This window comes from Tenrec ecaudatus, chromosome 6 (genome assembly GCF_050624435.1).
Source record: "Tenrec ecaudatus isolate mTenEca1 chromosome 6, mTenEca1.hap1, whole genome shotgun sequence".
NCBI lineage: Eukaryota > Metazoa > Chordata > Mammalia > Afrosoricida > Tenrecidae > Tenrec > Tenrec ecaudatus.
The window spans coordinates 84,149,224-84,172,822 of NC_134535.1; the positions used below are offsets into that span (position 1 = coordinate 84,149,224).

Genomic DNA, 23,599 nt, shown 5'->3' on the forward strand with positions numbered 1-23,599 from the left:
ATGTCCCTGGGGCCCACACCTGGCTGCCTACGGCACTGGCCTGTAAGGAGCTGTGCTGCTCCTGCCTCTGGCCTGAGTCCTGGATGTGTGTGTGTGTGTGTGTAGGCAATGCAATGAGGTCCTCTCAGGGAAGGTAGAGAGCGCAGGAAGCATGGGCAGGAGGCAACACTGGGAGGGAAGAGGAGGAGGGAGAGAGAAGAAAAACAGAAAGGGGAGGGATGGCAGGCAGCTTTCTCCTGCCCACTCCCGGATCCCCCCTGCACTGTGAAAGGTAAGAAAGACTGAACAGAGGGTGAGGAAAGGAGGCTCAGAGGGGAGCTGGGAGACCCGGTCCCCCAAACTTCCCCTCTTCCTGCCCACCCATGGCCCCCTCTCGCCATGGTTACTGGCAGTCCCTGGGGAATGGAAGAGCGGAGCTGGAAGCTGAGAGTGGTGTGGGGATGTCCTATGGGAAAACCACAACGCTTCTTCAAGGCTTCAGCCTGAAGGTGGAGCTGGGCAGGGACATGGCTATCTCTCAGCCGTGCATGTGTGTGTGTGTCTGTGGTTGTGTGTGTATATGTGTGTGCGCGCACACGTGTGTGGTGCCAGGCAGCCCTCACAAGTGCTTCTTTGACAACAGATGGAGAGTCGCCCTGTGGCAAGTGACGGACGTGCGTGCTGGGTTCACATGCACGTGCACACGTCTTTGTGAGCCCTGGGACCGCGCAGACACTGCAAGCCTCAAGCAAGGACCACAGCGCGCCCTGCCGGCCACACACCCAACCCGTCAGCCCAAAGCCGGAGTCGGAGCCTGCGCGCCCGCCGCCCGTCTGGACCGCGGCATTTCCAGGCCAGCGGCGCCCTCCGGCGGGGTGTTCCACATACCCCTAGGGTCTCTACCCTCTGGGACCACTGCTCGGTCAATGCAAGTTGGTGACCAGTTGGCCCGTCGCGCTATGCCTGTACCCGGGCTTCCAGGAGACAGGGCGAAGCGCCACCCGGCATAGGTGGCTTCCTGATGGGCCCAGAGCACCCAGGCCGGAGGGATGCCCTGCATCCCACACCCCACCCCACCTCCAGCTACCCGTGCCTCGCTGGCTCCTGCCCAGACCCGGGCCCGCGGGCCAGGGAAGGCCCGCAGTTGCATTTAGGCAGACGAGGCCCCCACCTGCTGGCGGGCGCTGGCAGTGTGGCCGGGCTCCTCGCCAGCCAGGGAGGGGTGTGGGGGACACAGGGACGGGCACGCTCCTTTGCTAGGACCCTGAGGGGCACACACACAGTTATATGGTGTTGCCATGAGGGGAGGAGGCCTAGTGGAGCAATGGTTGAGTGCTTGCCTGCTAAGCGTCAGCGGGTTGAGCTTACCAGCTGCTCCCCAGGAGGTGACCACCCCTAAAGAAGTCTAGAAGACCCCGAGGGCGGTTCCACTAAGAGATGTAACCAACGGAACCACAAACCCATGAGGCAGGGCAGGTGCCGCTGCAGCTCCCATCGAGAAGTCCGGGACCACGTCTATTTAGACCTTGGCGGCAGAGCGGTTCAGTGCTCAGGTTCCAACCCGCCAGCTCCGAGCAAGATGGTGGGAGTCTGCCTCCCTCAGATTTAAAGGCTTGGACGCACCTGTGGGGTCCTTCGGTGGGGCAGGTCTAATCTGTCTTACAGTCGCTCTGGGTTGGAGGAGACTGCATGGCAGTGGGTTCGACTTTTGGTTTTCAGGGTGGAGTAAGTGATTTCAGTGCTCGGCTACTAACTGGAAGGGTGGTGGTCGAGTCCACCTAGAGGCACCTAGGAAGAAAGGCCTGGCCAACCTACTTCTTAAGAATCAGCTGTGCTCCTCTGATACACACAAGGCCACCAATGACATCTCCCGCCCCTGGGGCTGACTCTCACCAGCCAGGGCCTATAGCTCCTCCCATCCTTCCATCTCCTCCCCCTCCCCCACCACCTATAGGCCCCTGCTTTTCAGAGGTAGGCCTGGGGCGTGGCTGGGGTCCCAGATGAGGCCCGCACGTGCGGGTGCTGGTTTCTTTTCACACGAGTTTATTGAGCCTTTACTCGGAGGTGCCTGGCCCTGTTTGCACAATCAGTGTCTTTCCAGCCATCATCTCGTTTGACCTTCCCGCAGCGCAGGAGGTCGACAGAAGTAGTCCATCTCACGGGTGAAGCAACAGGCGCTCAGAGTGCTTACCGATGTCACCCACAGCTGCACAAGATTTGCACGCGACTTCCGTGACACCACGCCGGCCTCCTTCGCGCTGATTCTCTGCCTTTGCGTCTCAAGCTGCTCATTTGCAGGGCTCAGAGTCTCAGCCGCCCACCCTCTTGCCCCGCGGGAGGGGAGGCGCTTGGGGGCGCTAACCTAACTCAGGCACTGGAATTCTCTCTCTCATCTTTGTTGTTGTTGTGTTTCTTCTCCATGAGAGAAACATTTTAATCCCCATTTTACAGAAGAGATGGGAGCTCCGAGCGTTTAAGGAGGTTGTCCAAGGAGTGTCTGCAGCAATGGGGCAACCAGCAAGGAGGAGTAGAGTGATAGCCCGAAGGAGAGGGGTGTGTGTGTGTGTGTGTGTGTGTGTGTGCGTGTGTGTGTGTGTGTGTACGTGCTCGGAGCACAGGCCCCCCAGTGGCACCTCCTGTGACGTTGAGGCGCTCAGGAAGGAGTCCTGGGCGGGTGGTGCCTCCTCCTCAGTGACACAGCCTGACCGGTCCTGCTTCTGGCATCTCCATGGTTCACTTCTCCTCTGTCTGGCATACCCTGGCAGAGCTGGTGCCAGGCTCCCAAGTGGCAGAGACTTGACATAGCTGAGGTGGGAGGAGTGGGAGACAGGCCTGGGGATCCCCTCCTCTGTTCCCATTGTCCCCTCTCCGCCTCTCTAGGTCTCCCTGTCCAGTCTTCCCACTTGTCCTGGGGTTCCCTGTGCCCTGTGGAACCTGGGGTAGGGTGGGGTGGGTAGGTGATGAAGAGGAGATGTGATGGGCCAGGGTGGGGTGAGATGAAAGCAGAACCAGAGTATCAGTGATTTATTGCCCCCTCCTAGCCCCTTCCCCCAACACCAGCAGCCCCTGCCCCACTCAACTTTGACCAGAAATAAATAAGGCGCTGTTAAGCGAGGCTTAGGAGCAATAGCGGAGGCCTGCTGGCCTCTGCTGTCACCAGGGCTGTTACCTCTCTGGAGCTGGGGAGGTGGGGAGAACAGACTGTAGCCCCCCTTGGCCCCTTGCCCCTTTCCTGGCCTTGGGGCAGCCTGGGAGCTTCTGGACGCAGTTATCATCTCTGAGGGTGGACCTCACAGCAATCCAGTCTGTCAGGCTCCAGAGAGGCCCCTTCCCCTAGGAGCCCTGCCACGGGGTTCTGCTCCCCACTCTAACTGTGCAGCTTGGGGAGCCAGCGGCTCTTTCCCAGCTATGTGGACCTGGCCCTGGGTGGGGAGGAAGCCTTGTTGGCAGAGGTGGGTTTTTTTTCTTTCTTTTCTCCTCCTGTAGTTGAGGGGCCGAGGGGCTGGCCCCTGTCTGACGCTGGTCAGTGGGCCGTCAGCTCCATGGTCTTCTTCCGCTCCTCCCGCTGCTCCTCCCAGTCCTCATCTGGCTGGTAGGTGCCCTTGACCATGGCCACACGCTCGCTCAGGCTCAGGGGGTAGGGGAACAGTATGTAGAAGTAGAGGATAGCAGCCAGGATGGCCCCCACAATGGGCCCCACCCAGAACACCTGGGGGAGACAAGGCTGTGGTCAGACCCCTGAGACCAGAGACCAGGCCCACGGACCCTCAGAGGGGACAGACCTCCATAGGGAAAGACCTCCCTCCCCTCAGGGATAGATATGCTGTTGCCCACCCCCACCCCCCAGCATGACATAGACGTGGGCCACAGGGAGCTAGGAATCCTGAGGAGGCAGGCAGCCAGAAGCCCCTCCAAGTACCACCTCCCCCCCACCTCCCACCAAAGGCTCCTCCAAGAGACAGGCAGGCAGGGACTGCTGAGAGAAAGGATGTAGCTCTCCAAGGAGGTGACAGGATATCCTCAGGGACAGACACATAGGAAGCCTCCTTCAATTCCCCTGACAGGGAACAAGACAGACTGCACCAAGGTGCACAGATAGACTCCAGAGGAACTCACAGAAACCTTACAGTCCGACACAGAGGCCTGAACTCTTGGCCCCAGAGAGATGACACACACAGAGCCTTCCCCGAGGCCCCTGACCTCTCCAATCACTGCTCCCTGCACCCCACTCCACGGCTCCCACACACCCTCACTGGGGGTGGGGGGGACAGGCTCACCCAGTGCGAAGGGGTGAAGCGTTTCATGACGACCGCAGGTCCAAAGGAGCGGGCCGGGTTCATGGAGCAGCCCGTGAAGTAGATCTGGACAGAAGGGAGGTGGGGAGGGGACAGGTCTTCATCCACTCACCCGGCCCCCCAATGACCCTCCCAAGGTCACAGGGCAGCCCCAGGCTCACCCAGGGCTCACACTCAAGTTTCCCTGTTTCCTAGGCTGGGGACCACTTTCTCCACGGATTCCCTATTGTCTTGTTATCTGGTGAACCCCACCCTATCCCCTCTCCTCCCAGCTCTGGGCTCTGACTCCCATCCCCCCCTCCCCTAAGCCAAGGAAGGTTTGTTTCTGTTTGTGGGCTCAAGCCTGGCCCAGTGGGGTCTGAGGCCAGTGGTCTCAAATCTAAGCCTTAAAAATCTCCCTTGCACACTGGCCCACTGGCCTGTGCTAGTGTTCTCTCTCTTTGCCCGGAACGTCTGCCCCAGGCCCTGCTGGGGTATAAACCACTCACCCCGATGAGGTGGCCCAGTGTGACGGACAGGCCAATGGACAGGGCTGGGGTCCCCACAGGGCTGGTGCGGCGGGCGTCGGTGGAGGAGAAGATGCACAGAGCCAGCTGGAAGGTCAGAATCATCTCCACCACCACAGCCTTGCCCGGCGTTGTGTTGTTGGTAAGCTGGGAGGGGATGTGGGTTAGAACCCCAGAGCCCAAGCACCTGGAATTTGGTCGCCCCAAGCCCCACAGTGTCAGCCCTGCGCTGGGCCCCTCAGAGTAGCCATTTGCAGAAGGCGCTGAGCACTTGACAGTTTGCACAAAGCACAGGCTTGGCGCCCAAGGGCAGAGGGTGGTGTGTGTGGGGCAGGGGTGGGGTGGTAAGGGGAGGGAGCTGGTTCCTGGACACAGTTCCATCAAAGGTTCTGTCCGATCCCCAGCCCCCACAACTGGCACTGTAGCCTCCTTCCCTGTGGGCAGCGGCCCAGTTTGCCTATTGCACCCTCACCAGGCCTCCCGCCCCCTGGCTGCCCTGCTGCCAGTGCCAACCTCCAGCCTCTCTCTGCGAGGTGGCTGGCTCACAGCTTGACAATGGCCGAGAAAATCCTCCTCTGTGTTTCACTAATGAACCCGGTGTGCACAGAGCAGGGGGCTGAATCTGGGGCTTTGGGAGGCAGCAGGGAGGCCCGGCAGGGATTTGGGGAGTCAATAGCCAATGGAGACACCCCCAGGCCTCCCCCCAACCACGGTGCTAAATGTAGTTCCTGATGACGCCTGCAGTGTCAGGTATGCCCAGCTGGTGCAGATAATCAAGTTCTCTGCTGCTAACTGGCAGGTTGACCCTTCGAACCCACCTTGCGGGCTCTGAGGGAGATCGACTTGGTAATCGGTGCCTGTCAAGATTACAGCCCAGGTAAGCTCCACCAGAGGGGCAGTGCCATTCTATCACTTGGATGGTGCCCAATGAACACAATATGGGACTGTGTGGGTAAAAGGGGGCACAGAGAAGCCAGGAGAGGATGCAGACAGGAGAGGAGAGGGCACCAGGAGAGAGAGGCGCAGGGAGTCTGAAGGTAGAATACACCCAGCGACAAGCATATTCATCTTTCTTGCCAGGCTGTGCCTTGGCCCCCTCCATGCCACCCTTTCTCTGGTTGGGGAAGGCCTGGTTCAGAACCCACTCCCGGTCCCGGCTCTTCCCCTTGCCCCGTGCACTCACAGCGTTGATGGCCAGGTTGCCCCGGGCATTGAGTGGCGCCACCCAGTAGAGGATGCCAGCCCCTGCGATGGCGCCCACCAGCTGGGCCACCACGTAGAAGGTGGCTCGGAGCAGTGAGATCTGGTTGCCCACCAAGAGGGCGAGGGTGATGGCCGGGTTGATGTGGCCGCCACTCACGGGTCCCAGGGCTTGAGCCAGGGTGCCAATGGCCAGCCCGAAGGCCAGCGCGATCTGCAGGATGGTGGGCAGGGCAGACGGCCACTTGAGCGCCGAGCCGAGACCAAAGAAGACGAAGATGAGGGTGGCCAGGAACTCGGCGAACACGGCCTTGAGGAAGGCCACGGAGCACACCTCCTTCTTCATGGTGGGCGCGGGGGGCCGGCGGCGGCGGGGGCCGCGGCGCAGGGCGCCCGTCGAGGCGGCGGGGGCGGGGGGCTGGCTCCCGGGCGCGGCGTGCTCTCCTGCGCCCACTCCGTGCCCGCTGGCTTGGCGCGGGCCCTGCAGGGGCGCGCTATATAGAGGGCGGGCGGCCCGCAGCGGGCCCGGCGCGGGGGGGCCGGGGGCGGCTCCCACGCCCGGCGCCCAGAGCCGCTGGCTGGGCGGGCCGTGGTCCGCGGGGCCGCAAGCCCCCCCGCCGGGGCGGCCGCGGGTGCGCCCGGGCCACGTGACCCAGGCGGCGGTGTAGACGGGGCCCGCGGCCCCCGACCGACGCATGGCGCTGCGGCGGCTCGCGCGCCTCCGACCCTCTCCGGGGCGGCTGGGCTGGATCCGCGCTGTCCCGTCCGCTCTCCGCCGTCTGCGGCCTCGGGGCCCGTGGCTGCGCCCACACTCGACTTTCCCACTTCTCTCCGGGCCCTTGGTTCCCGCGCCGGAGTTTCATGCTCCAGGCCTTTCAGCCAGGCAGGTTCTGCGCCTCTGAGTCGCTCGCCGTCACTCAGCGCTCGGCCCGCGCTGGCGGGGGCGTTTCTGCCGTCAAGAGGCGCTCCCGGGCCCGGCCCGGCAGCCTCGGGGTTCGAACGTGCGAGCCCGCCCGGCGCTTGGCTAACACTGGCCTCCCAGACGCCGGGCGGGCCCGGGAGGAGCGGGTGACGGGCGGAGACAGGGTCCCTCAGCGGCGTGGCCTCCGGATGGGGCCCCGCGGGGTGCGGAGGGGGCTGTTCACCTGTAGCTAGGAGGCACAGCCGGCTCGGTTTTGCTGTGCAGTGTGGTCCAGAAGAGGTCCTCCGACATTGCCCCCACCCCACCCCAGGCAATGTGCTGGGAGGATGCGAGCGCCCAAACGGGGAGCAGGTGCCAGATGGGGGGTGCAGGCGTACCACGGAAATCCCAGGCCCAGTCGTGGCCCCTCCCACGCCCCTGCGGGAAGCCCACTACCTCTCTCATCTGTTGTCCTCACCCTTCAAACTCTCTCCTGTACAGTCTGAGCCTCGCCTTCAGCCTCTTTCTCCCACTCTGCCCACCGTCTTCTCAGTCGCTCTCTGTCTCTCACAGTGGCCCCTGCCATTCAATCGCTTCCTTTGCCTCGGCTTTCGGCTTCTCAATTCATCTCCCCTCTTTCCGGTTCATCTCTCCACCCAAACGCAAACTCACTGCCATGGAGTCGATGCTGACTCCTAGTGACTTTGGAGGACAGGGCAGACCTGGCCCTGTGGGTTTCCGAGACGGTAACAATAACTCTTTTCGGGAGTAGAAAGCTTCATCTCTCTCCTGAGGAGCAGCTGGTGGTATCGAACTGCTGCCCTTGCAGTTAGCAGCCCAGCTCGTGACCACGACACCTCCTTGGCTCCAGCCATCTTTCCTTGGCCTTTTGTAATTCCTGCACTTTTCTCTGTTCCCGCCTGCCTCTGTCTCGTTTTCCATGTCTGCCTGCCTTACACGTGGTCCTTTTTCAGTCCCATCCAAGCCAAGTCTCCCACACCGACTAGGGAACACTATCCTACGCCCCATCTCCCACCCTAGGTTTGGCACTCAGGGGGAGTGGGGCTGGAGGCTTTGGAAGAGGGGCGGGGACCCGGCGGGGACCCACCCCTGGAGCCCATGGGAGGAGTAGCCCACCTGTGTGGGAGTGAGTTCAGTTCTGCAAATTTCCTTGCTTCCTGACTCATTTTTAACATTGCACCAGGGGCTGTGTGTGGGGCCCTGGGACAGCTCCCTGCTGGAGGGCTGGAGAGAACAGGTGCCCCCTGTCAGGCAGGGATGGAAGTGGAGGGAGGCCCTCAGACGGAAGCCAAGGACCTGGAGAGCCACTGGACTGCGCGCTCAGACTCCGTGGCAACTAAAAGGCCAATGGAAATGGGCCCAACAATCACCCTCCACCCCCACCCCCACCCCCGCTATTGTTCCGGCTCTGCGCTGGCATTTCCTGCTGAAGCCGCTCCTCCCCTCCTCTCCGGCTGGAGGTCCGGCTTCTGGAAAGGCTTGGGGACCTTGCTGCTAGCCTAGCAGGCCAGCTGTATCCAGGACTTATTTGCTCCTTGGCCTGGGGCCCAGGACTTGCGGTGGGCCTGGTCCTGACAGGGGTTATGACCTTATGTCCCCAGGTCTCTTGGGACCAGGACTTTCCCTGTTAAACTTGCTTTCACGCTGCCCCCTCCTACCTCCTTCCTCATCCTCTCTCCCCTGGGGCCCTGCCTTCTGGATCCACAGGTGCAACACTGCATGGCCTTGGTGTGGGAAGGACAGCGTAGTGCTCCCAGGAGGTCGGTCACAGGAGGAAATGCCACTTGGAAGATTTGAACTCAGTTTCTTTACAGCTAACAAAGGGCTCTGGTCCCCAATGGGCAGTGTGATCCCAAACTACCTGTGAGAACTCCAGACCCAAGTGCCTTGACTAAGGTCACCCAGTGAGATGTGAACTGGCTGCCAGCTGCAGGCTTGGTCACAGGAGTGAGCCTGGGCCAGGCAATGGAGCCCCATCTGTCAAGGTTATTCAAGGGAGCAGCTGCCTGTGTTTCCCAGGCCTGTGTCTGGGAGGCCTCTGGCGTCTCTCTAAACATTAGGGTCACTCAGTCCGGACTTATCACAAGAAAGTTCTAGACTTGCTATCTCTAGAATTGTCTTTGACGCTAGCATTCTGTCCTGCCTTACCAGTCTCTGAAGAATGACCCCTCCAACTTTCCTGGGCCGGGGGAGGGGCCTCCCCACATGTGACAGGGGATTCCAGTCTCTCAGCAGATTCTCCTGATACCACACAAATCCCCTAGCTGTTGGAGTCTATTCAGACTCATAAGGCCCCCACTGGACACAGTGGGACTGTCCCACACACAGGGTTTCCACAGCTGATATCTCCGTGGGAGCGAACGGTCTCATCTTCCTCCCACAGAGCAGTTCAGACTACAGACTTGTCAGTGAGGGGCTGAGTGCTTTCACCGAGGTGCCAGGAGGGCACCTTTCCTGATAGAGGGACCCGTGGAATCCCTCGAGAAATGGAAGGGTTAGGCTGGGAGTAGAAATGACAGGATCATAAGGTAGCAGATGGACATTGGGCCTCTACTCCAGTCCTTCCTCAATGCAAGAACACTTTGTTCTATTAACCTGGCATTCCGAGAGGCTCGTCTTTTTTTTCCTCCCCTCCGCCCCGCCTCCCGAGAAGCTCATCTTGCCAACGTCATCGCTGAAGGCAAATCAGGTGCATAAGCAAATGTGGTGAAGAAAGCTAATGGTGCCTGACTATCACAAGATATAGTGTCTGGGTTCTTAAAGGCTTGAAGATAAAAAGCGACCATCTAGCTGAGAAGCAACAAAGCCCACATGAAAGAAGCACACTAGTCTGTGTGATCACAAAGTGTCAATAGGATCAGGTATCAGACATTAAAGAACAAAAAATCATATCATTGTGAATGAAGGGGAGTGCAAAGTGGAGACCCAAAGCCTATCTGTAGGCAACTGGACATCCGCTTACAGAAGGGTCTCTGGGAGGAGATGAGCCAGTCAGGTGCAGAATAGCACGGATGAAACCTATAACTTACCTCTAGTTCTTTAATGCTTCCTCTCCTCAATTATCATGATCTCAATTCTACCTTACAAATCTGACTAGACCAGAGGATGTACACTGGTACAGATAAGAGCTGGCAACACAGGGAATCCAGGACAGATAAACCCTTCAGGACTATAATGAGAGTAGCAATACCAGGAGGGAAAGGGGAAGGTGAGGTAGAAAGGGGAACCAATCACAATGATCTACATATAACCCCCTCCCTGGGGGACAGACAACAGAAAAGTGGTGAAGGGATACATTGGTCAGTGTAAGACACGAAAAATAATAATAATTTATAAATGATTAAGGGTTCATGAGGGAAGGAGGGAGGATGGGGGAGGGACAGAAAAAATGAGTTGATACCAAGGGCTCAAGTAGAAAGAAAATGTTTTGAGAATGATGATGGCAACAAATGTACAAATGTGCTTGTCACAATGGATGGATGGATGGATTGTGATAAGAGTTATACGAGCCCCAATAAAATGTTTTTTTAAAAAATGGCAGGGCCACTCGAAGCAGGTCATTCCTCCAGGGCTGCACATCTCCCCAATACTGAGAAAGAGCCCTCATTCCAGATTATTGATCACACGCTGGCTATGTATCAAATTCTGTCCTAGCACTGAGGCTGCCGAGGTGGGCTGTGTCAGATCTCACCTTCTGAGCCAGATGCTTACAGAAGGCTGTGGTGGTTTTCAGTAGGAGCCCCAAATCCATTTTGAGTCTCCACATCCATTGAATTCTTTCTGATCATTGACCAATAATGTGAACAGCTCTGCCCTCAGGCGGAGTGTTGTCAACGGGTTCCTGTCCCTCCTCTAGCCAACCCAGGGAGGGGCAACCTACTTGCTTAGGGGCCTGCTGTTGATGGAATTTGGTGCCTTGGAGTCCCCTTAAGGAGTTCTGGTGGTATCGTGGTTGTGCATTGGGCTATGATCAATCCACAAGGTCAGCAGTTTGAAACCAACAGCTAATACGAGGGAGAAAGACAGGGCTTTCTACTCCCGCAAAGAGTTACAGTGTTGGGATCTCACAGAAGCCGTTCTACCTTGTCCTATAGGGTCACTATGAGTCACCATCGACTCAACAGCAGTGAGTCACACCCTGAGCCAGAGACAATCTTGTCAACCTTTCTAGTCTGAAATGATTTGATGTCAGTTCCTTTGTGATCATTTTCTATTTACGTGGCCATGGAGTGACCATGAAGCCTTGGACACTTTCATGGCCTGATGGGCTCCGTCCTCTGATGGGCTCTATGATCCATCTTTGTCTTGACTTTGTCCTGATTAAGACTTCATAACGATGTCTTTATCAGTTATGTTTGAATTTGGGAGTCTCTTGTCTCCCTTAGGACCCCTGGTTTCATGTTGGGTTGCAAACCACAAGGTCAACAGTTCAACTCCACCAGTGGTTTCAAGGGAGAAAGACTTAGAACCTTGGAAACCCAAAGGGGCAGTTCTACCCTGTCCTGCAGGATTGCCATGAATGGGAATTGCCTGGATGATGGTGGTTTTTCTCCCTGAGAACAAAGCGAAACAGACAAAACCTGCCCTTGTACAGCTTGTCTTCTAGTGAAAGGAGACAGTAACCCTTGAAAAAAAGCCAAACTCACTGCCACTGAGCTGATGCCAACTCATAGTGACCCTATGGGACAGGGTAGAAGTGCCCCTGTGAGTTTCTGAGACGGAAACTCCGCGGGAGTAGGAAGTCCCGTCTTTCTCCTGAGGAAGGAGGAAGAGAGCAGCTGGTGGCTTCAAAGTGCTGACCTTTCGGGTCACAGCCCAATGCATAACCACTATGCCACCAGAGCTCCTGAAAGTAATCAGCGGTTCCATGTATATTATATAGCACGTCATGGGGCCATGAGTGCAGCAGAACTAACGATGTATTTGAAGGGAGACCGGGCATGCTATGGTTGGAGTAGGGGTTGTCTAATTTTAAATGAGGTGTCAGGAGAAAGACAAGGCTTTCTACTCCCATAAAGAGGGCCAGTCTCAGGAACTTGGAGGGGCAGTTTTCCCCTGTCCCAGAGTCACGGTGAGTCAGCATCGACTCATGAATGGTCACGAGTTTTGAGGTGTGGGGTCAGGATCTTGCTGAGAAAGTGACATGTGAGCAAAGCCCTGGAGGAGAGAATGCCGATGTCGAGGGGAAGAGCACTCCATCCGAGGAGATAGCTCGTGTTGCTGGGGCAGAAGGGACAAACAGGGAAGGCCCTGCGGGAGGAGAAGCTAGAGCGGACTGGGCAGATCTGGGTCGGACCCAGGGCCCCACAGTGCATCAGCCCCTCGGGGTCTGACAAGGTTGTTGACGGGGTCACGCTGCTGCCTGGAGAGCAGCGGGCAGGGTCTGGGGTGGTGGCCATGGCGGTGGTCCTGGGAGAGATGAGGAAGGCAGGGAAGGCGGTGGGCGTGGTGCATCCAGGATCCAGTCTGAAGGCAGAACTGCGGGGCTTTCCTGATGGACCTCCAGTTGGTCGTGAGCAAGGGAGCAGCCAAGCATGACTCTGAGTCTGTTGCTTCCAGTAACTGGGAAGGCAGAGTTACTGTGAACCGAACCAACCGAAAGGGGGACGACCGTGGGAGGAGCAGATTTGCGGGAAGACCAGGAGGCCAATTGGGGACATGTTGAGTGTTAGGCATCGTTCAAGACCCTGGAGGTCCTATCCTCACCTCTCACGGTGCTGCAGCCAATGTGGGGGTCGGATGGGGGGCGGTGAGGAGAAGAGACGAGCGCCCAAAGGAAATGCCCTTTGGTCTCTCTCCCGCCCATGTCTCTGGGTATCTTGGGGCCCTCGCCAGGATGCCACCTGTATCTCAAAGCCTGGGATGCCCATTTTGGTCGGATTGGAACCTTCCTTCAAAGGCAGTGGGCTTTGTCCTCACAGGCCTCCTTGTTCAGCTTCTGATTCAGTGTGGAAATGCCCCGTGCACCTTTCCAACCGGCAGCTCTGAGCTGGGAAACTCATGAAGCGCCTGCCTGTCTTCTGGTCTCTTCAGCCCTAGTGCCCGTGTCCAAGCTGTGGAAGAAACAGCCCTTCACTGGGAATTTCTCTGATCCAAGCAGCATTTATTGATGCTTACTATGTGCAGAGCACGGTGTCGGGCAGACACGAGGAAGGGGAGATAGGAGCAGAACCTGGAAGAACCAGCAGGATCCCTGCCCCCAGTGGGTTTACAATCTAGCTGGGAGGCACAATGTCCATAGAAAATCCCATCTTGAAGGTACAGAACCACATCAGAGCAGCAAGCGCTGATGCGAAGTCGTTCGGGACAAAACAGGAAGAAAAGGCGATGGGCCTCGTGGTCAGCCAGCCCCTGCCCTCACCTGAGAACCTTCTTTCTCTGCAGGTTGGGAACCTGGAGGTCTGTCCACTGGCCTCTCATGCTGCCCTGTCTCTGTCTGGTGAGTTCTTCAAAGGCAGAAACCAGCCCTGGGCTTGCCTTTTTGTCATTTTCTCTTGACCCTGCCGCTGCCCCTCCCCTCTGAGTTCTGTGCCCAGGACAAGACAGTGGCCTAGGCTGGGAGGACCCCGTTGGGTGCTCTGGTTTTCCTAGAAACTCCCAGGAGGAGCCTAGGACTTTCCTCAGACCCAGTGCCCCTTGACTTCGGAGCGATCATGAGATTTTTTTTTTTTTAAAACAAAAGGGCCTGTGTTCAAATCTCGGTTCCACTCTGTGTTAGCTGTATGGATGGCCTTCAGCCAGATCCTTAGCCTCAGTTTTGTGATCTATAAAATGGAAGAAGACTGTTTGCTCTGCCTATCTGGCAGGGTGGGGGATCGTCCCAGGAGAGGATAGGGAGGGTGTGGGGAATAGTGAAGCCCTGCTGGGCTGGGCGCCGCAGTCCTTCCCTAGCCTGCTCATAGGTTTAGGGTTAAATGAGCTCATGCGTACAGAGCACCCACCAGGGAGGCTGGTGCCCAGGAGACGCTCAGGGGGTGCCAGTTCTCCACTCCCACCAGACGGCATCTTGCCCTGACCTCGGATAGGTCTCTAGGTGGAATAGCACATTGTGCTCCTGATGGAAAGTTAGTAGCTCCAAGTCAACCCGTGGCGCCATGAAGGAAAGGCCCGTGCACTGCCTCCACCAAGATTACAGCCAAGAAAGCCCCAGGAAGCAGTGCTGCTCTCATAGCGATCCATGGGTCCACTCTGAGGAGTTGGAATGGGCGTTGATGGTAGTGGAGTGGGTTTCACGGTTTGGGACCTCTGGATCTCTGTAAAATCCAGGAAGTGGAGCAGATTCTGTCACTTTCCAGAGGGATTTGCTGGGAGGAAGTGGGATAGGGAGGAGGTTGCTGCCTTTGAACTTCTAGAGCAAAACTCTGGGTTACCAGGAGCCTAGTCCCGAAGGTCACCTTGGCCTCTGGCTCAACTCTTCGCTCTGCAGTGGGGCCAGGCGATGTCACCAGTAGTGGGTTTAGGGGGCCATCTATGTAGTACCCATGGCCCAGCGAAGCTCTTCTGTTTCTCTGAAGGAAACCATGTTGGTCAAGGAAAACAGGGGAGGGCATGGAAGGAAGGGCTGGGGACAGTGGGGCTCTGGAGGAGATGACAAAGATGCTGCTCAAACAGGGCCCATCTCTGGAAGGAGACAGTGACTGAAGGCCTGAGTCCTGCTACAGCTCAGGTGCCCAGGCAGGCTTTGCTGCACTGCCCATGAGACAGACACAGGCAGAAGCCTGGAAAGTAGGGAGGTGAGAATTCAAGGTCTGACCTCAGGTTAGTTGTGCAGCAGGCCCAAGAGGGAGGGCTGGGGCAGTGGGTAGGAAAAGAACCAGCATGAGCATAGGGTCAGGAGAGATCAAGAGGCTGGATGAGGTGGGTCCCTTCCAAAACAGGTCCCCTTCTGCCGGAGCCTTGGGCTCTCAGGGCTCTCCTCCACTGTCCACCAGCCTGGGCACAGGAGGCCGAGGGTCAGGCCCTTCTGTGGCTACCCTCCCAGGAAGCAGACATAATGAAAACGATCCTAATAATGGATAATGATAATGGCATTAGGAATTACAGCCTCCACAGGAACTTTTACATGCATTGAGTCACTAATCTCAGCTGAGAACCACTGCAGGGGCCTGGGAGTTTAGAAGCCTGCCACCACGGACCTGGCTCTGTGTGCACAAGTGGTTTCCCTTCTCTTGTATGTGGCTTAGGCCTGGGGGGTTCGGGCCGCTCTCTGCAACGCAACTGTCCCAGGGGTCAGAGCTGGGGTGGCAGGCGCTGGGGTGGGGAGAAGGAAGGGTAACAGATTCCTGAGGGGAGGACTCTTTCCTACGGAGGGGGCAGCCATGTGGCAGGTGCTGGAGGGGTGTTGCCTGGTGCCCGTGGCTGCATGCCAAGTGCCTTGCCCACTTGGCTGTAGGTGTGCGCTGGGCGAGAGGGTTCACTTGCGAAATGAGTGTTTCCTTTCAAGAAGTGTCTAGTTGCAAATCTCCCCCACTCTCGAGACAAAGGCCAGGGGCCTACAAAGGTCCTTTGTTCTTCCTGCCGCAGCAATACAGGCTAATCTCAGGTCTGAGGGGGGACCCTGGGGATGGGGGTCTCTAGTACACACACACACACACACACACACACACACACACACACACACGAGTGTACAGATCTGTACACAGGCTGGCCTCCTCCTGGGGAGAGGTCTTTTCAGGGCCACCCACCCCTCCACTCTGTAGAGGTCACTGTGGGGAAGCTGCTCTCTGCTTGGCAGCTCCAGCAATGAATCCTGGCAAGTCTTGGGGCCCAGGACTGCAGTTTAGGCAGGTGGTGAGGGTGTGGCTTTTCAAGAGAGCCAGGGTAGGGATTGGAGACCAGAGCCTTCAGACCCATCCCTTATCCTGGGGGCACTTCCTTGAAGCACTTCTTCAGGGCTGGCAGGCAGCAAGGACTCTTGGATTGCCCACTGTGGTTTGCTTTTATTGCAGGTGGGGGAAAAGAGGGGTCATCGGGCCCATAGCTGGGTGGGAGAGACAGCCAGCCTGGCACAGGTACACCACCGGAGCCATACCTGCTCAAGCTCAGGGGCAGACACAACCCTGCTCGTGGGGCTAGCAAGTACACACATGAACACTAGCAGAACCTGAGCCCAGGCCGGACAATGGGCCTGAGGCAGCCCTTGCAAAGCAACACACACACACACACACACACACACACACACGCCTCCCCTCACCAACTAGTTCCCAGGCGCCCTAGGGCCCGCCCCTCACCACTTATAGTCTCGGGAGCTTCCTGCCCACCCTGCTCACTAGCCAGCTGTTCGGTCCGGAGCAGCTGCACTCGCTACTGGGGACGACTCCGGACCTGGGGGAGAGGAAGGGCACGGGGGGCGTGGGGTGACCTTTCGTCCCGGACCCCACGGGTCCTCAGCGCCTGGGTGGCCGGCCGGCCGGTGGGCGCTCAGGCCTTGCTGCCGCGGGGCAAGCTCTGCGGCGAGTGCAGCTCCACCGACTGCCGCCGCCGCACCTCGCGCTCCTCCCAGTCGGTGTCGGGCTCCAGCCCCTTCAGCACGGCCAGGCGCTCCGACAGGCTCTTGGAGTTGGGGAACAGGACGTAGTTGTAGAGGAGGGAGCCCAGGATGGCGCCGACCAGGGGTCCGATCCAGAAGACCTGGGGGGGGGGCGATAGGAGAGGGCGGCTGGACGGAGGCACGTGGCGGCTCCTGCGGGTGTGCCCGGCGGGGGACACGTGGGCACTGCACCCTCCAAGCCTGCAAAGGTCATTCTCCTCTCCCCACTAATGGGCACCCTGGCGTCGGGAAGGAGTGGGGGCGCTCACACGCAATTAAGGGACTGTCCTGAAACACAGAATCAGGTCCACAGTGGTGGGGTCCCGGCTGGTGGAACGGCTCACCGTGTGTGGGTCAATTCCAACTCCTAGTGACCCCTCCAGAACAGTGCCCCATAGACGTCCTCAAAGTCACTGCCATTGAATAGACGCCCTATAGGACAGCATAGAACCGCCCCCCTGGGTTTCCAACACTGTAACTGCTGGGAGTGGAGAGCCTCCTCTTTCTCCTGAAGAGCAGCTGGTGGTTTCGAACTGCCAACCTTGCCGATCACAGTGTAACTGGAAACCACCATGTCACCAGCCAAGGCTCCCCTGTAGGGTTCCCAGGCTGTAATCTTTAAACAAATATCTAATGAGCTCAGCTGCCATCAGGATTCTTTCCACCCAGAATGGTCCAAAGAAATGCCTAGCAATCTATTGTTAAAAACAGAAGTCTCCGTCACAGAAAACTTGGGAGCTCAGTTCTGCTGACACCTGTGGGATGGCCCAGAGGAAGAGCTGGCATGGTGGCAGCTGGTTTGGTAGCTAGTAGTGGCAATACTGAGGGAACTCTGGTGGCGTAGCGGGTTAGCTTTGGAATGCTAACGGCATGGTCAGCAGTTTGAAACCCCTAGCAGTTCTGAGGGAGAACGATGAGGCTTTTGACTCCCATAGAATCTGGGAACCCCACAGGGGCAGTTCTACCCTGTCCTACTGGATGGCAGTGAGTTTGGTTTTAGTTTTTAAAGGCAACGCTGGAGCTGTTGGGGAAGACGTGAACTATGAACGAATCCTGATGCACCATTTGCTTGTGAACACAGGCAAGGTTTCACTCTCCCTGTGCCTCCGTTTCTTTGCATTGGGATCAGCCCTATTTCCTAATGGGGCTTCTAACCACAGACGGGCTTTCTACTCCCAGAAGAGTTACAGTCTCAGAAATCCACAGAGGCAGGTCTACTCTGTCCTACAGGGTCGCTGTGAGTTAGAATCCACTTGGAAGCAGTGAGCGTTTGAAGGCTGTTATGAAGATTGAGTAATTGTTAACAAAAACACTTAAAGAGCTCACACATAACTTAGATCTAGATGAGAGTTAAATAATATTTTTTAAAAATCTAACTGCTAGCTATTATAAATAATAAATCTCTTTTTTTTTTTTTAAATATGGAACGCTTCACGAATTTGCGTGTCATCCTTGCGCAGGGGCCATGCTAATCTTCTCTGTATCGTTCCAATTTTAGTATATGTGCTGCCGAAGCGAGCACAAATAATAAATCTCTTTAGTTCAAAGGTCCTGGCACCTGGTGTACATGGGTCCTCTCACCCCACCTTCCTAGTGGTAAAAACGGGTATGGTGCCCATTTTACAGATGTGGAGACGGAGTCTCTGGTGTCAGGCTTGGGAGGTGGAGCCTAAGGCTCCACAGGGCCGCTGGTGGATGGGGAACGGTTCAGGGCACAACTGCTGAGCCTCCCACCATCCCTGTCCTCTTTCCCTCTGAGACGGATTTCTGGGGAGGGGGAATTTCTGCCATTACCCAGTGGTCATCAAACTTGCCGGTGACAACAGCAGGAGCCAGGGAGCGGGCAGGATTCATGGAGCAGCCAGTGTAGTGGATCTACAAAGGAGGGGTGGGGGGGTGGTTAGGGAGAGAAGAGAGGTGAGGACAGGGCAGGGAGTCCTTGTCCCCCTTTCCAGTGTTTGAGTGAAATCGCCTTAAGTGTTGGAGATGAGACCAACTGAGGGGAATCGATGCCGTGGACAACTAAGGCCCTGCTGTAGCTACAGGGCTCTGCCTTCGCCTGGAGGAACGGCGTGTGGTGGCCTAGTGGTAACACCTCGGGCTATGAACCACAAGGTCAGCAGCTGGGATCCATCAGCCAGCTCTGAGGGAGGGAGAGGAGGCTGGCTTCCTGCTGCAGTGAAGAGGGACCATCTCAGAAGTGCCTAGGGCAGCAGGACCCTGTCCTGCAGGGGTGTTATGAGCTGGAAGCGTTTGATGGCAGTGGACTTGTTGAGTTTCTTTTTTTAATTTTTTGAAGGGACCCTGGTGGCACTGTTGGTTAAGCACTGGAGGGCTAGTCCCAAGGCCCGAGGTTCAAATGAACAAGCCAGTCCCTGGGAGACAGAGCAAAGCGGAGGCCCTCTGCTCCCTGAAAGATGCGCAGTCTTGTCAACCCTCCAGAAGGCTGTTAGGGGTGGGTGGGTGGGTGTTCCGTGGTGTCCCGAAGCTGGAGGGATCCTGTCCATTGGTCCTGGGTTTCAGGCCCTTGAGGGTGTGTCCCTGTGTCTCCCTTGGGAGTTCTGAATAACTGTCCCTCAGAGGGTCTTTGGGCCTGTCTCTACAGTGGTCTCTGTACCTGTGCTGGAAGCAGGGCGAGGCATGACCTACCCCAAGGAGGTGACCCAGGGCCACAGAGAAGCCAATGGAGAGGGCGGGCGTGCCCAGGTTGTCTCCGCGGCGGTCATCGGTGGAGGCGAAGATGCAGAGCACCAACTGCAGGGTCAGGAAGAGCTCCACGGTCACAGCCTGGCCAGCCGTTGTGTTGTTGCTGAGCTGGGGGCAGACAGGGAGTGGCCGGGAGCGTTGAACACATGGTGCTCCCCACTGGCTCAGCTCTCCTGCCCTCCAGCACCTAGCCTCCTCCCCGCCTGCCTGCCCCGCACCCAACTCCTGAAGCCTTCTTCTGGGGGATAGAGTCCCGAGCGGCCCAGGGTCCTCCAGGTTGCGGGAAGAAACTGGACTCCAGGGCCCATGAGATTTGGGGGCTGGGCCGAGCCTCGGCCAGTAGCCCTCCCTCCGAGGGGCGCAGCGGGTCCAGTGACCTTGGCAGGCCTGCCCACCCAGGTGCTGTTGTTGTACCCCACCCTCTGCCCCAGCCCCCAGCCCTGCTCCCCACACCCCCAACCCACAGGAGTGTGTTGTTTTCTCTGTTGAAAAAAAGTTACAAAAAGGATGTTGAAGAACAAGAAAGGAGGAGGCTTCCATGACAGTGGGTGCTGGGGAGGAAGGCTTTCCATCAGGCAACAGGAAGCACTTCCTCTCTGGCTAGGTCGTAAGATACCGGTGTCATGAGAAGATGGGAGTCTCTCTGAGCCAAAGGAACAGGGACAGCGTCTAGAAACTGGCCACTGAGGCCTGGGGTACGGGGGGGGGGGGTGGCCCTGCTTCCCACCGTGAGTTCCCAAAACAGCTTTCTTCTCAGCTGTGCTTGGTCCCCACGGTGTTGCCCGTTTCGCAAGGTGGGTTTGCTCCCTTCCTGTCCTGTGGAGAAGGGTGGGGGCAAGGGAGCCCTGTACTGCCATGCGCCGCCCCCATGGTCTCCTTGCCTTGGTTGAGGAGGGAACCTGAGAACAGCCAGAGAGGCAGTTTCATAACTGGACCTTGCCCAGCGCTGGCCCTGCACCCTGTGCTCTGGGGCTGGGCAGCACTCTGGGCGGAGCTATGACAACCCACACACCTCCTCAGCTTTGCATCCCAACCCTGGGTGTTAGTTGTTGAGCTAGAGTCTCCAGGGTCTGACTTAACGCTCTCTCTCCTGTCATCCCGGAGCCAGCCGAGGGGGGTGGGGGTAGAGGGGAGTAAAGCGGGGTGGCGGTGGGGGGCAGTGGGAGGAACTCTGGAGGCAGACTCTTTGGAGATTTCCACTGCGAGACTTTGATTTACAGCCTCAGCTTCTCCCTCTGCAAAATGGGGATTAGGAGACAAAGAATAAAAAAGGCAAAACACAAAACAAACCACAAGGGTTCCGGAGGGGCCTGTGCAGACTGAAGACAAGGGCAGGGAGAGGCCGGCCCTTTGATAGTGCTCCGGGAGCCGGGTGGACAGAGGCTTGGTGCCACACCACCCTGGGGTTTGGTTCGGGACCTGGGACCCAGTTAACATCCACCTGGGCACAGAGGTGACTCTTCCAGAGGACAGGCTGGCTTCTCAGTGTCTCCAGAGGACACCGGGACAACCTTGGAGGTCATCCCAAGGCTAAGGGCAAGGTAACCTGCCTCTGTCCTATTCCAGTCAGGCAGAGGTCTCTTCCCTTCCTCCACAAGGTCAATGCTGAGAAACAGCTTAGGGGCCTTCCCCCCAGAGGACCCCTGTGGAATGAGGGAAGAGCAGGCTTGGTGAATCCCCTGGCCTCTTCGAGCCCCAGAGACAGAGCACCTCCAGTGTTGCATCCTGAGACTTGCTTTGACCTTTTTTTGGTAAGTTCCTCGTACAGTCTAACTGGGCCTCTCCTTGCTACAGTGGAACTAACTCTTGTGTCTGTGCACCCCTTTGGCCACTCTAGCCTCTCCCAACTCCGGGCCCCCAGCCTCATGTTCTCTTTTGGAAGAAGAGTGAAGTCCCCAATGGGAAGACCTCTGTCCCTTGCCTGCGGAAGGGCCACTGTGTAAAGGAGGGAATGGCGCTGAGACCACGAAGGCCTCCCCTTTGTTGAACACACTCTAGAGAGATGCCAGAGCTCTTCCGCAGCCAGTGTCCCTGGGAAGGAGCAGGCTAGGAAGTGGGCACACTGCCCGTGACCCTAGCACAGGGAGTGGTGGTACGGAAGGTACAGACCCTCCCCTCTTCCCACCCATGTGGCTCAGAGTCCCAGACCGGGCCCAGGCAGCGAGGAGGTGGAAGAAGGAGGGGGTGAAGAAGGAGGTGTCCAGCACCCTCACCCCTCCCAAAGTGGCCTAATTAGCCACTCTCCCATGTAATCACCATTTAGCTCACCAGCCAAGGGATCTTCCCCAGGGTCTGGAGAGACTCTCACCAGCCCCTTTCCCCTGGGTGCCTGCCTGTTCTCTGGCCCTGACAAATGATGGGTCGGTTAGCCCACCACGCCCCCTCTGTGAGCCTCAGTTTCCTTGTTAGCACAATGAGACCTTGAAGATGGCCCTGGGCAGGACAGCGGTCAGGCAGGAAGGGGTGGGTTTGGCAGTGGAGCCTGGGCTTGAGAGCTGTCTCTGATGCGCCCCTTCTGAGCCTGGGTTTTGACCTCCTCGAGAGATGATGGTCTTCTCATGCCAACCTCGCAGGGCTGTGGTGAGGGTCTGTGCATGGCTTGTGAGGGGCACCTCTGTTGGCACCCAGCACGTGGTGAATGCTGAGGAACTGTGTGTCTCTTTTTCACCAAGCCCACCCTGACCAGTACCCTCAGGACTCTCCTAGCCCCAAAGCACATCTGTGCCAGGACTCGGCCCCTGGGTGAGCGGGAGCCGAGCCCTCTCTGGAGCATGGGAATCACTGAGACCTGCTCATCCATCAGGCTCAGGCCAGGGCGACCAGCAGGTCTGCAGGCCCCTTACCGTGCCGCCTCTGCTACACCATGTTTCTGACTGCAACTTCCCTCCCTCTCCCTCACAGACCCTTACCCTTTGGCCTGCCCCAGCCATCATGCCATCCCGCCATCCGGAGACTTACAAGGAAGACCCCAGGCTCCACCTACAGGTGGGAGCATTGACCTTTTGGCTACTCACCGCATTGACAGCCAGGTCCCCTCGGATGTCCGGTGGCGTGAGCTCATGGAGGATGGCAGCCCCAGCCACAGCCCCCAGCAGCTGGGCAGCCACGTAGAAGGTGGCGCGGAGAAAGGAGACATGGCAGCCCACCAGGCAGGCCACGGTCACCGCAGGGTTGATGTGGGCCCCGCTGATGTGGCCCAGAGTCTGCACCAGGGTGCCGATGGCCAGGCCGAAAGCCAGGGCGATCTGCAGCACTGAGGGCAGGGCCTGCGGCCAGTTGAGGGCTGAGCCCAGGCCAAAGAAGACGAAGAGGAGGGTGGCCAGGAACTCGGAGAACACGGCCCTGGAGAAGGCAATGGACCTGAGCTCCCACATGCTGTGGCCCCTTGGGAGGAGAGGGCCCCTAGCCCTCTTGGCAGCAGGAAACCCGTGCCCTCTGGCTCTCTCTCTCAGGGTCTCTGAGGAGGCCCAGCTACATGACTTTATAGGGTCCTTCTAGCCTGCATGTGGGCACGTGGGGTGGAGGTGGAGCTGAGGTCAGTACCTGCCCCTCTCTCCAAAGACTGCCACCTCCCCCCTGCGGCCAGCCCACCCTACATGCCTATCACCCCATCTAGGCCTTCACAGCTGACTAATGTTCCCCATTAGTGAGCTACAGATAAGGATTGACGTCCCAGGTTTTCCGTGTTTGTTCCCTCAGCGACCCCTGGCTGCTGCCCCGTGGCCTCTCCCTTCCCCCACCATGGCCCCCATTAGTTCTGGGAATGAGAACCCCTGGAGGGGTGGTGCCCAAGCCCCTCTCTTTGTTGGCCATGGCAGTGCCAAAACCTCCCCCCCAAAGGATGCTGACGCATGTGCAAGCAAGAACCTTCCTTCGGATGGCTGGGGCGTCTTCCTGCTGGCTGACCTCCGGCTCTTCCTTTTGGTGGGGATGGAAAACAACTGCTTGGTTGTAACAGACTTTCTGGGCCATAAAGGGATGTTGTGTCTTTTTCTGGGCTTGTTTTCTTGCAGTTAATCACCCATAAGCCATTAAGCTCGATTTACCTCCTCCCTGGAACCATGGCCAAGTGGCAGCTCCCATAGCCTGGAGGCAAGGGCATGGCTTCGATGGTCCCAGGGACCTTGGACCTGGGGGATGGAGGAGTCAAGCTGCGGTTGGCCTCTAGTCCCGCTTCAGTCTAGGCCAGCTCTGGTCTTTACTCCTTCTTGCCCTTGCCCGTAACAAAGGACTGATCATTTCGAAACACACCTCTTGGGAGCGGGGTCAAGGTTAACTGAAATGTGAGTGCTGAGGGCAGCCCCTGGCCCACGCGAGCCTCGGTATTGGTAGTAAGGCTGTGTAGGCCGAGGAGGACCCCCACCGAGAGCAGAGCCACCAGGTCATGTCTCTGGGCAGTGAGCCGTGAAGGCTTCAGAAGGCCGAAGTACCTGATAAATGACCTCCTGGACTGAGTGCCCAC

General features: G+C 57.9%; 2 protein-coding genes and 1 non-coding gene across 3 annotated transcripts; all 3 read right to left on the reverse strand.

Annotated features, from left to right (window-relative positions):
- Nucleotides 1-3,502: 3,502 nt before the first annotated feature.
- On the reverse strand, nt 3,503-6,326 carry AQP5 (aquaporin 5). Its single transcript, XM_075552977.1, has 4 exons — nt 5,964-6,326; nt 4,763-4,927; nt 4,257-4,340; nt 3,503-3,688 (listed from the first exon to the last, which is right to left on the reverse strand). The coding sequence occupies exons 1-4, from the start codon at nt 6,324-6,326 to the stop codon at nt 3,503-3,505; spliced, it is 798 nt and encodes a 265-aa protein (XP_075409092.1).
- A 9,996-nt stretch (nt 6,327-16,322) lies between these two features.
- AQP2 (aquaporin 2) lies at nt 16,323-22,511 on the reverse strand. Its single transcript, XM_075552978.1, has 4 exons — nt 22,152-22,511; nt 19,081-19,245; nt 18,226-18,306; nt 16,323-16,532 (listed from the first exon to the last, which is right to left on the reverse strand). Exons 1-4 carry the CDS (start codon nt 22,509-22,511, stop codon nt 16,323-16,325), a joined length of 816 nt encoding a protein of 271 aa, XP_075409093.1.
- On the reverse strand, nt 17,847-17,953 carry LOC142452022 (U6 spliceosomal RNA). The gene has a single exon (XR_012785088.1). It is a non-coding gene; the product is annotated as a U6 spliceosomal RNA (small nuclear RNA).
- Nucleotides 22,512-23,599: the final 1,088 nt, after the last annotated feature.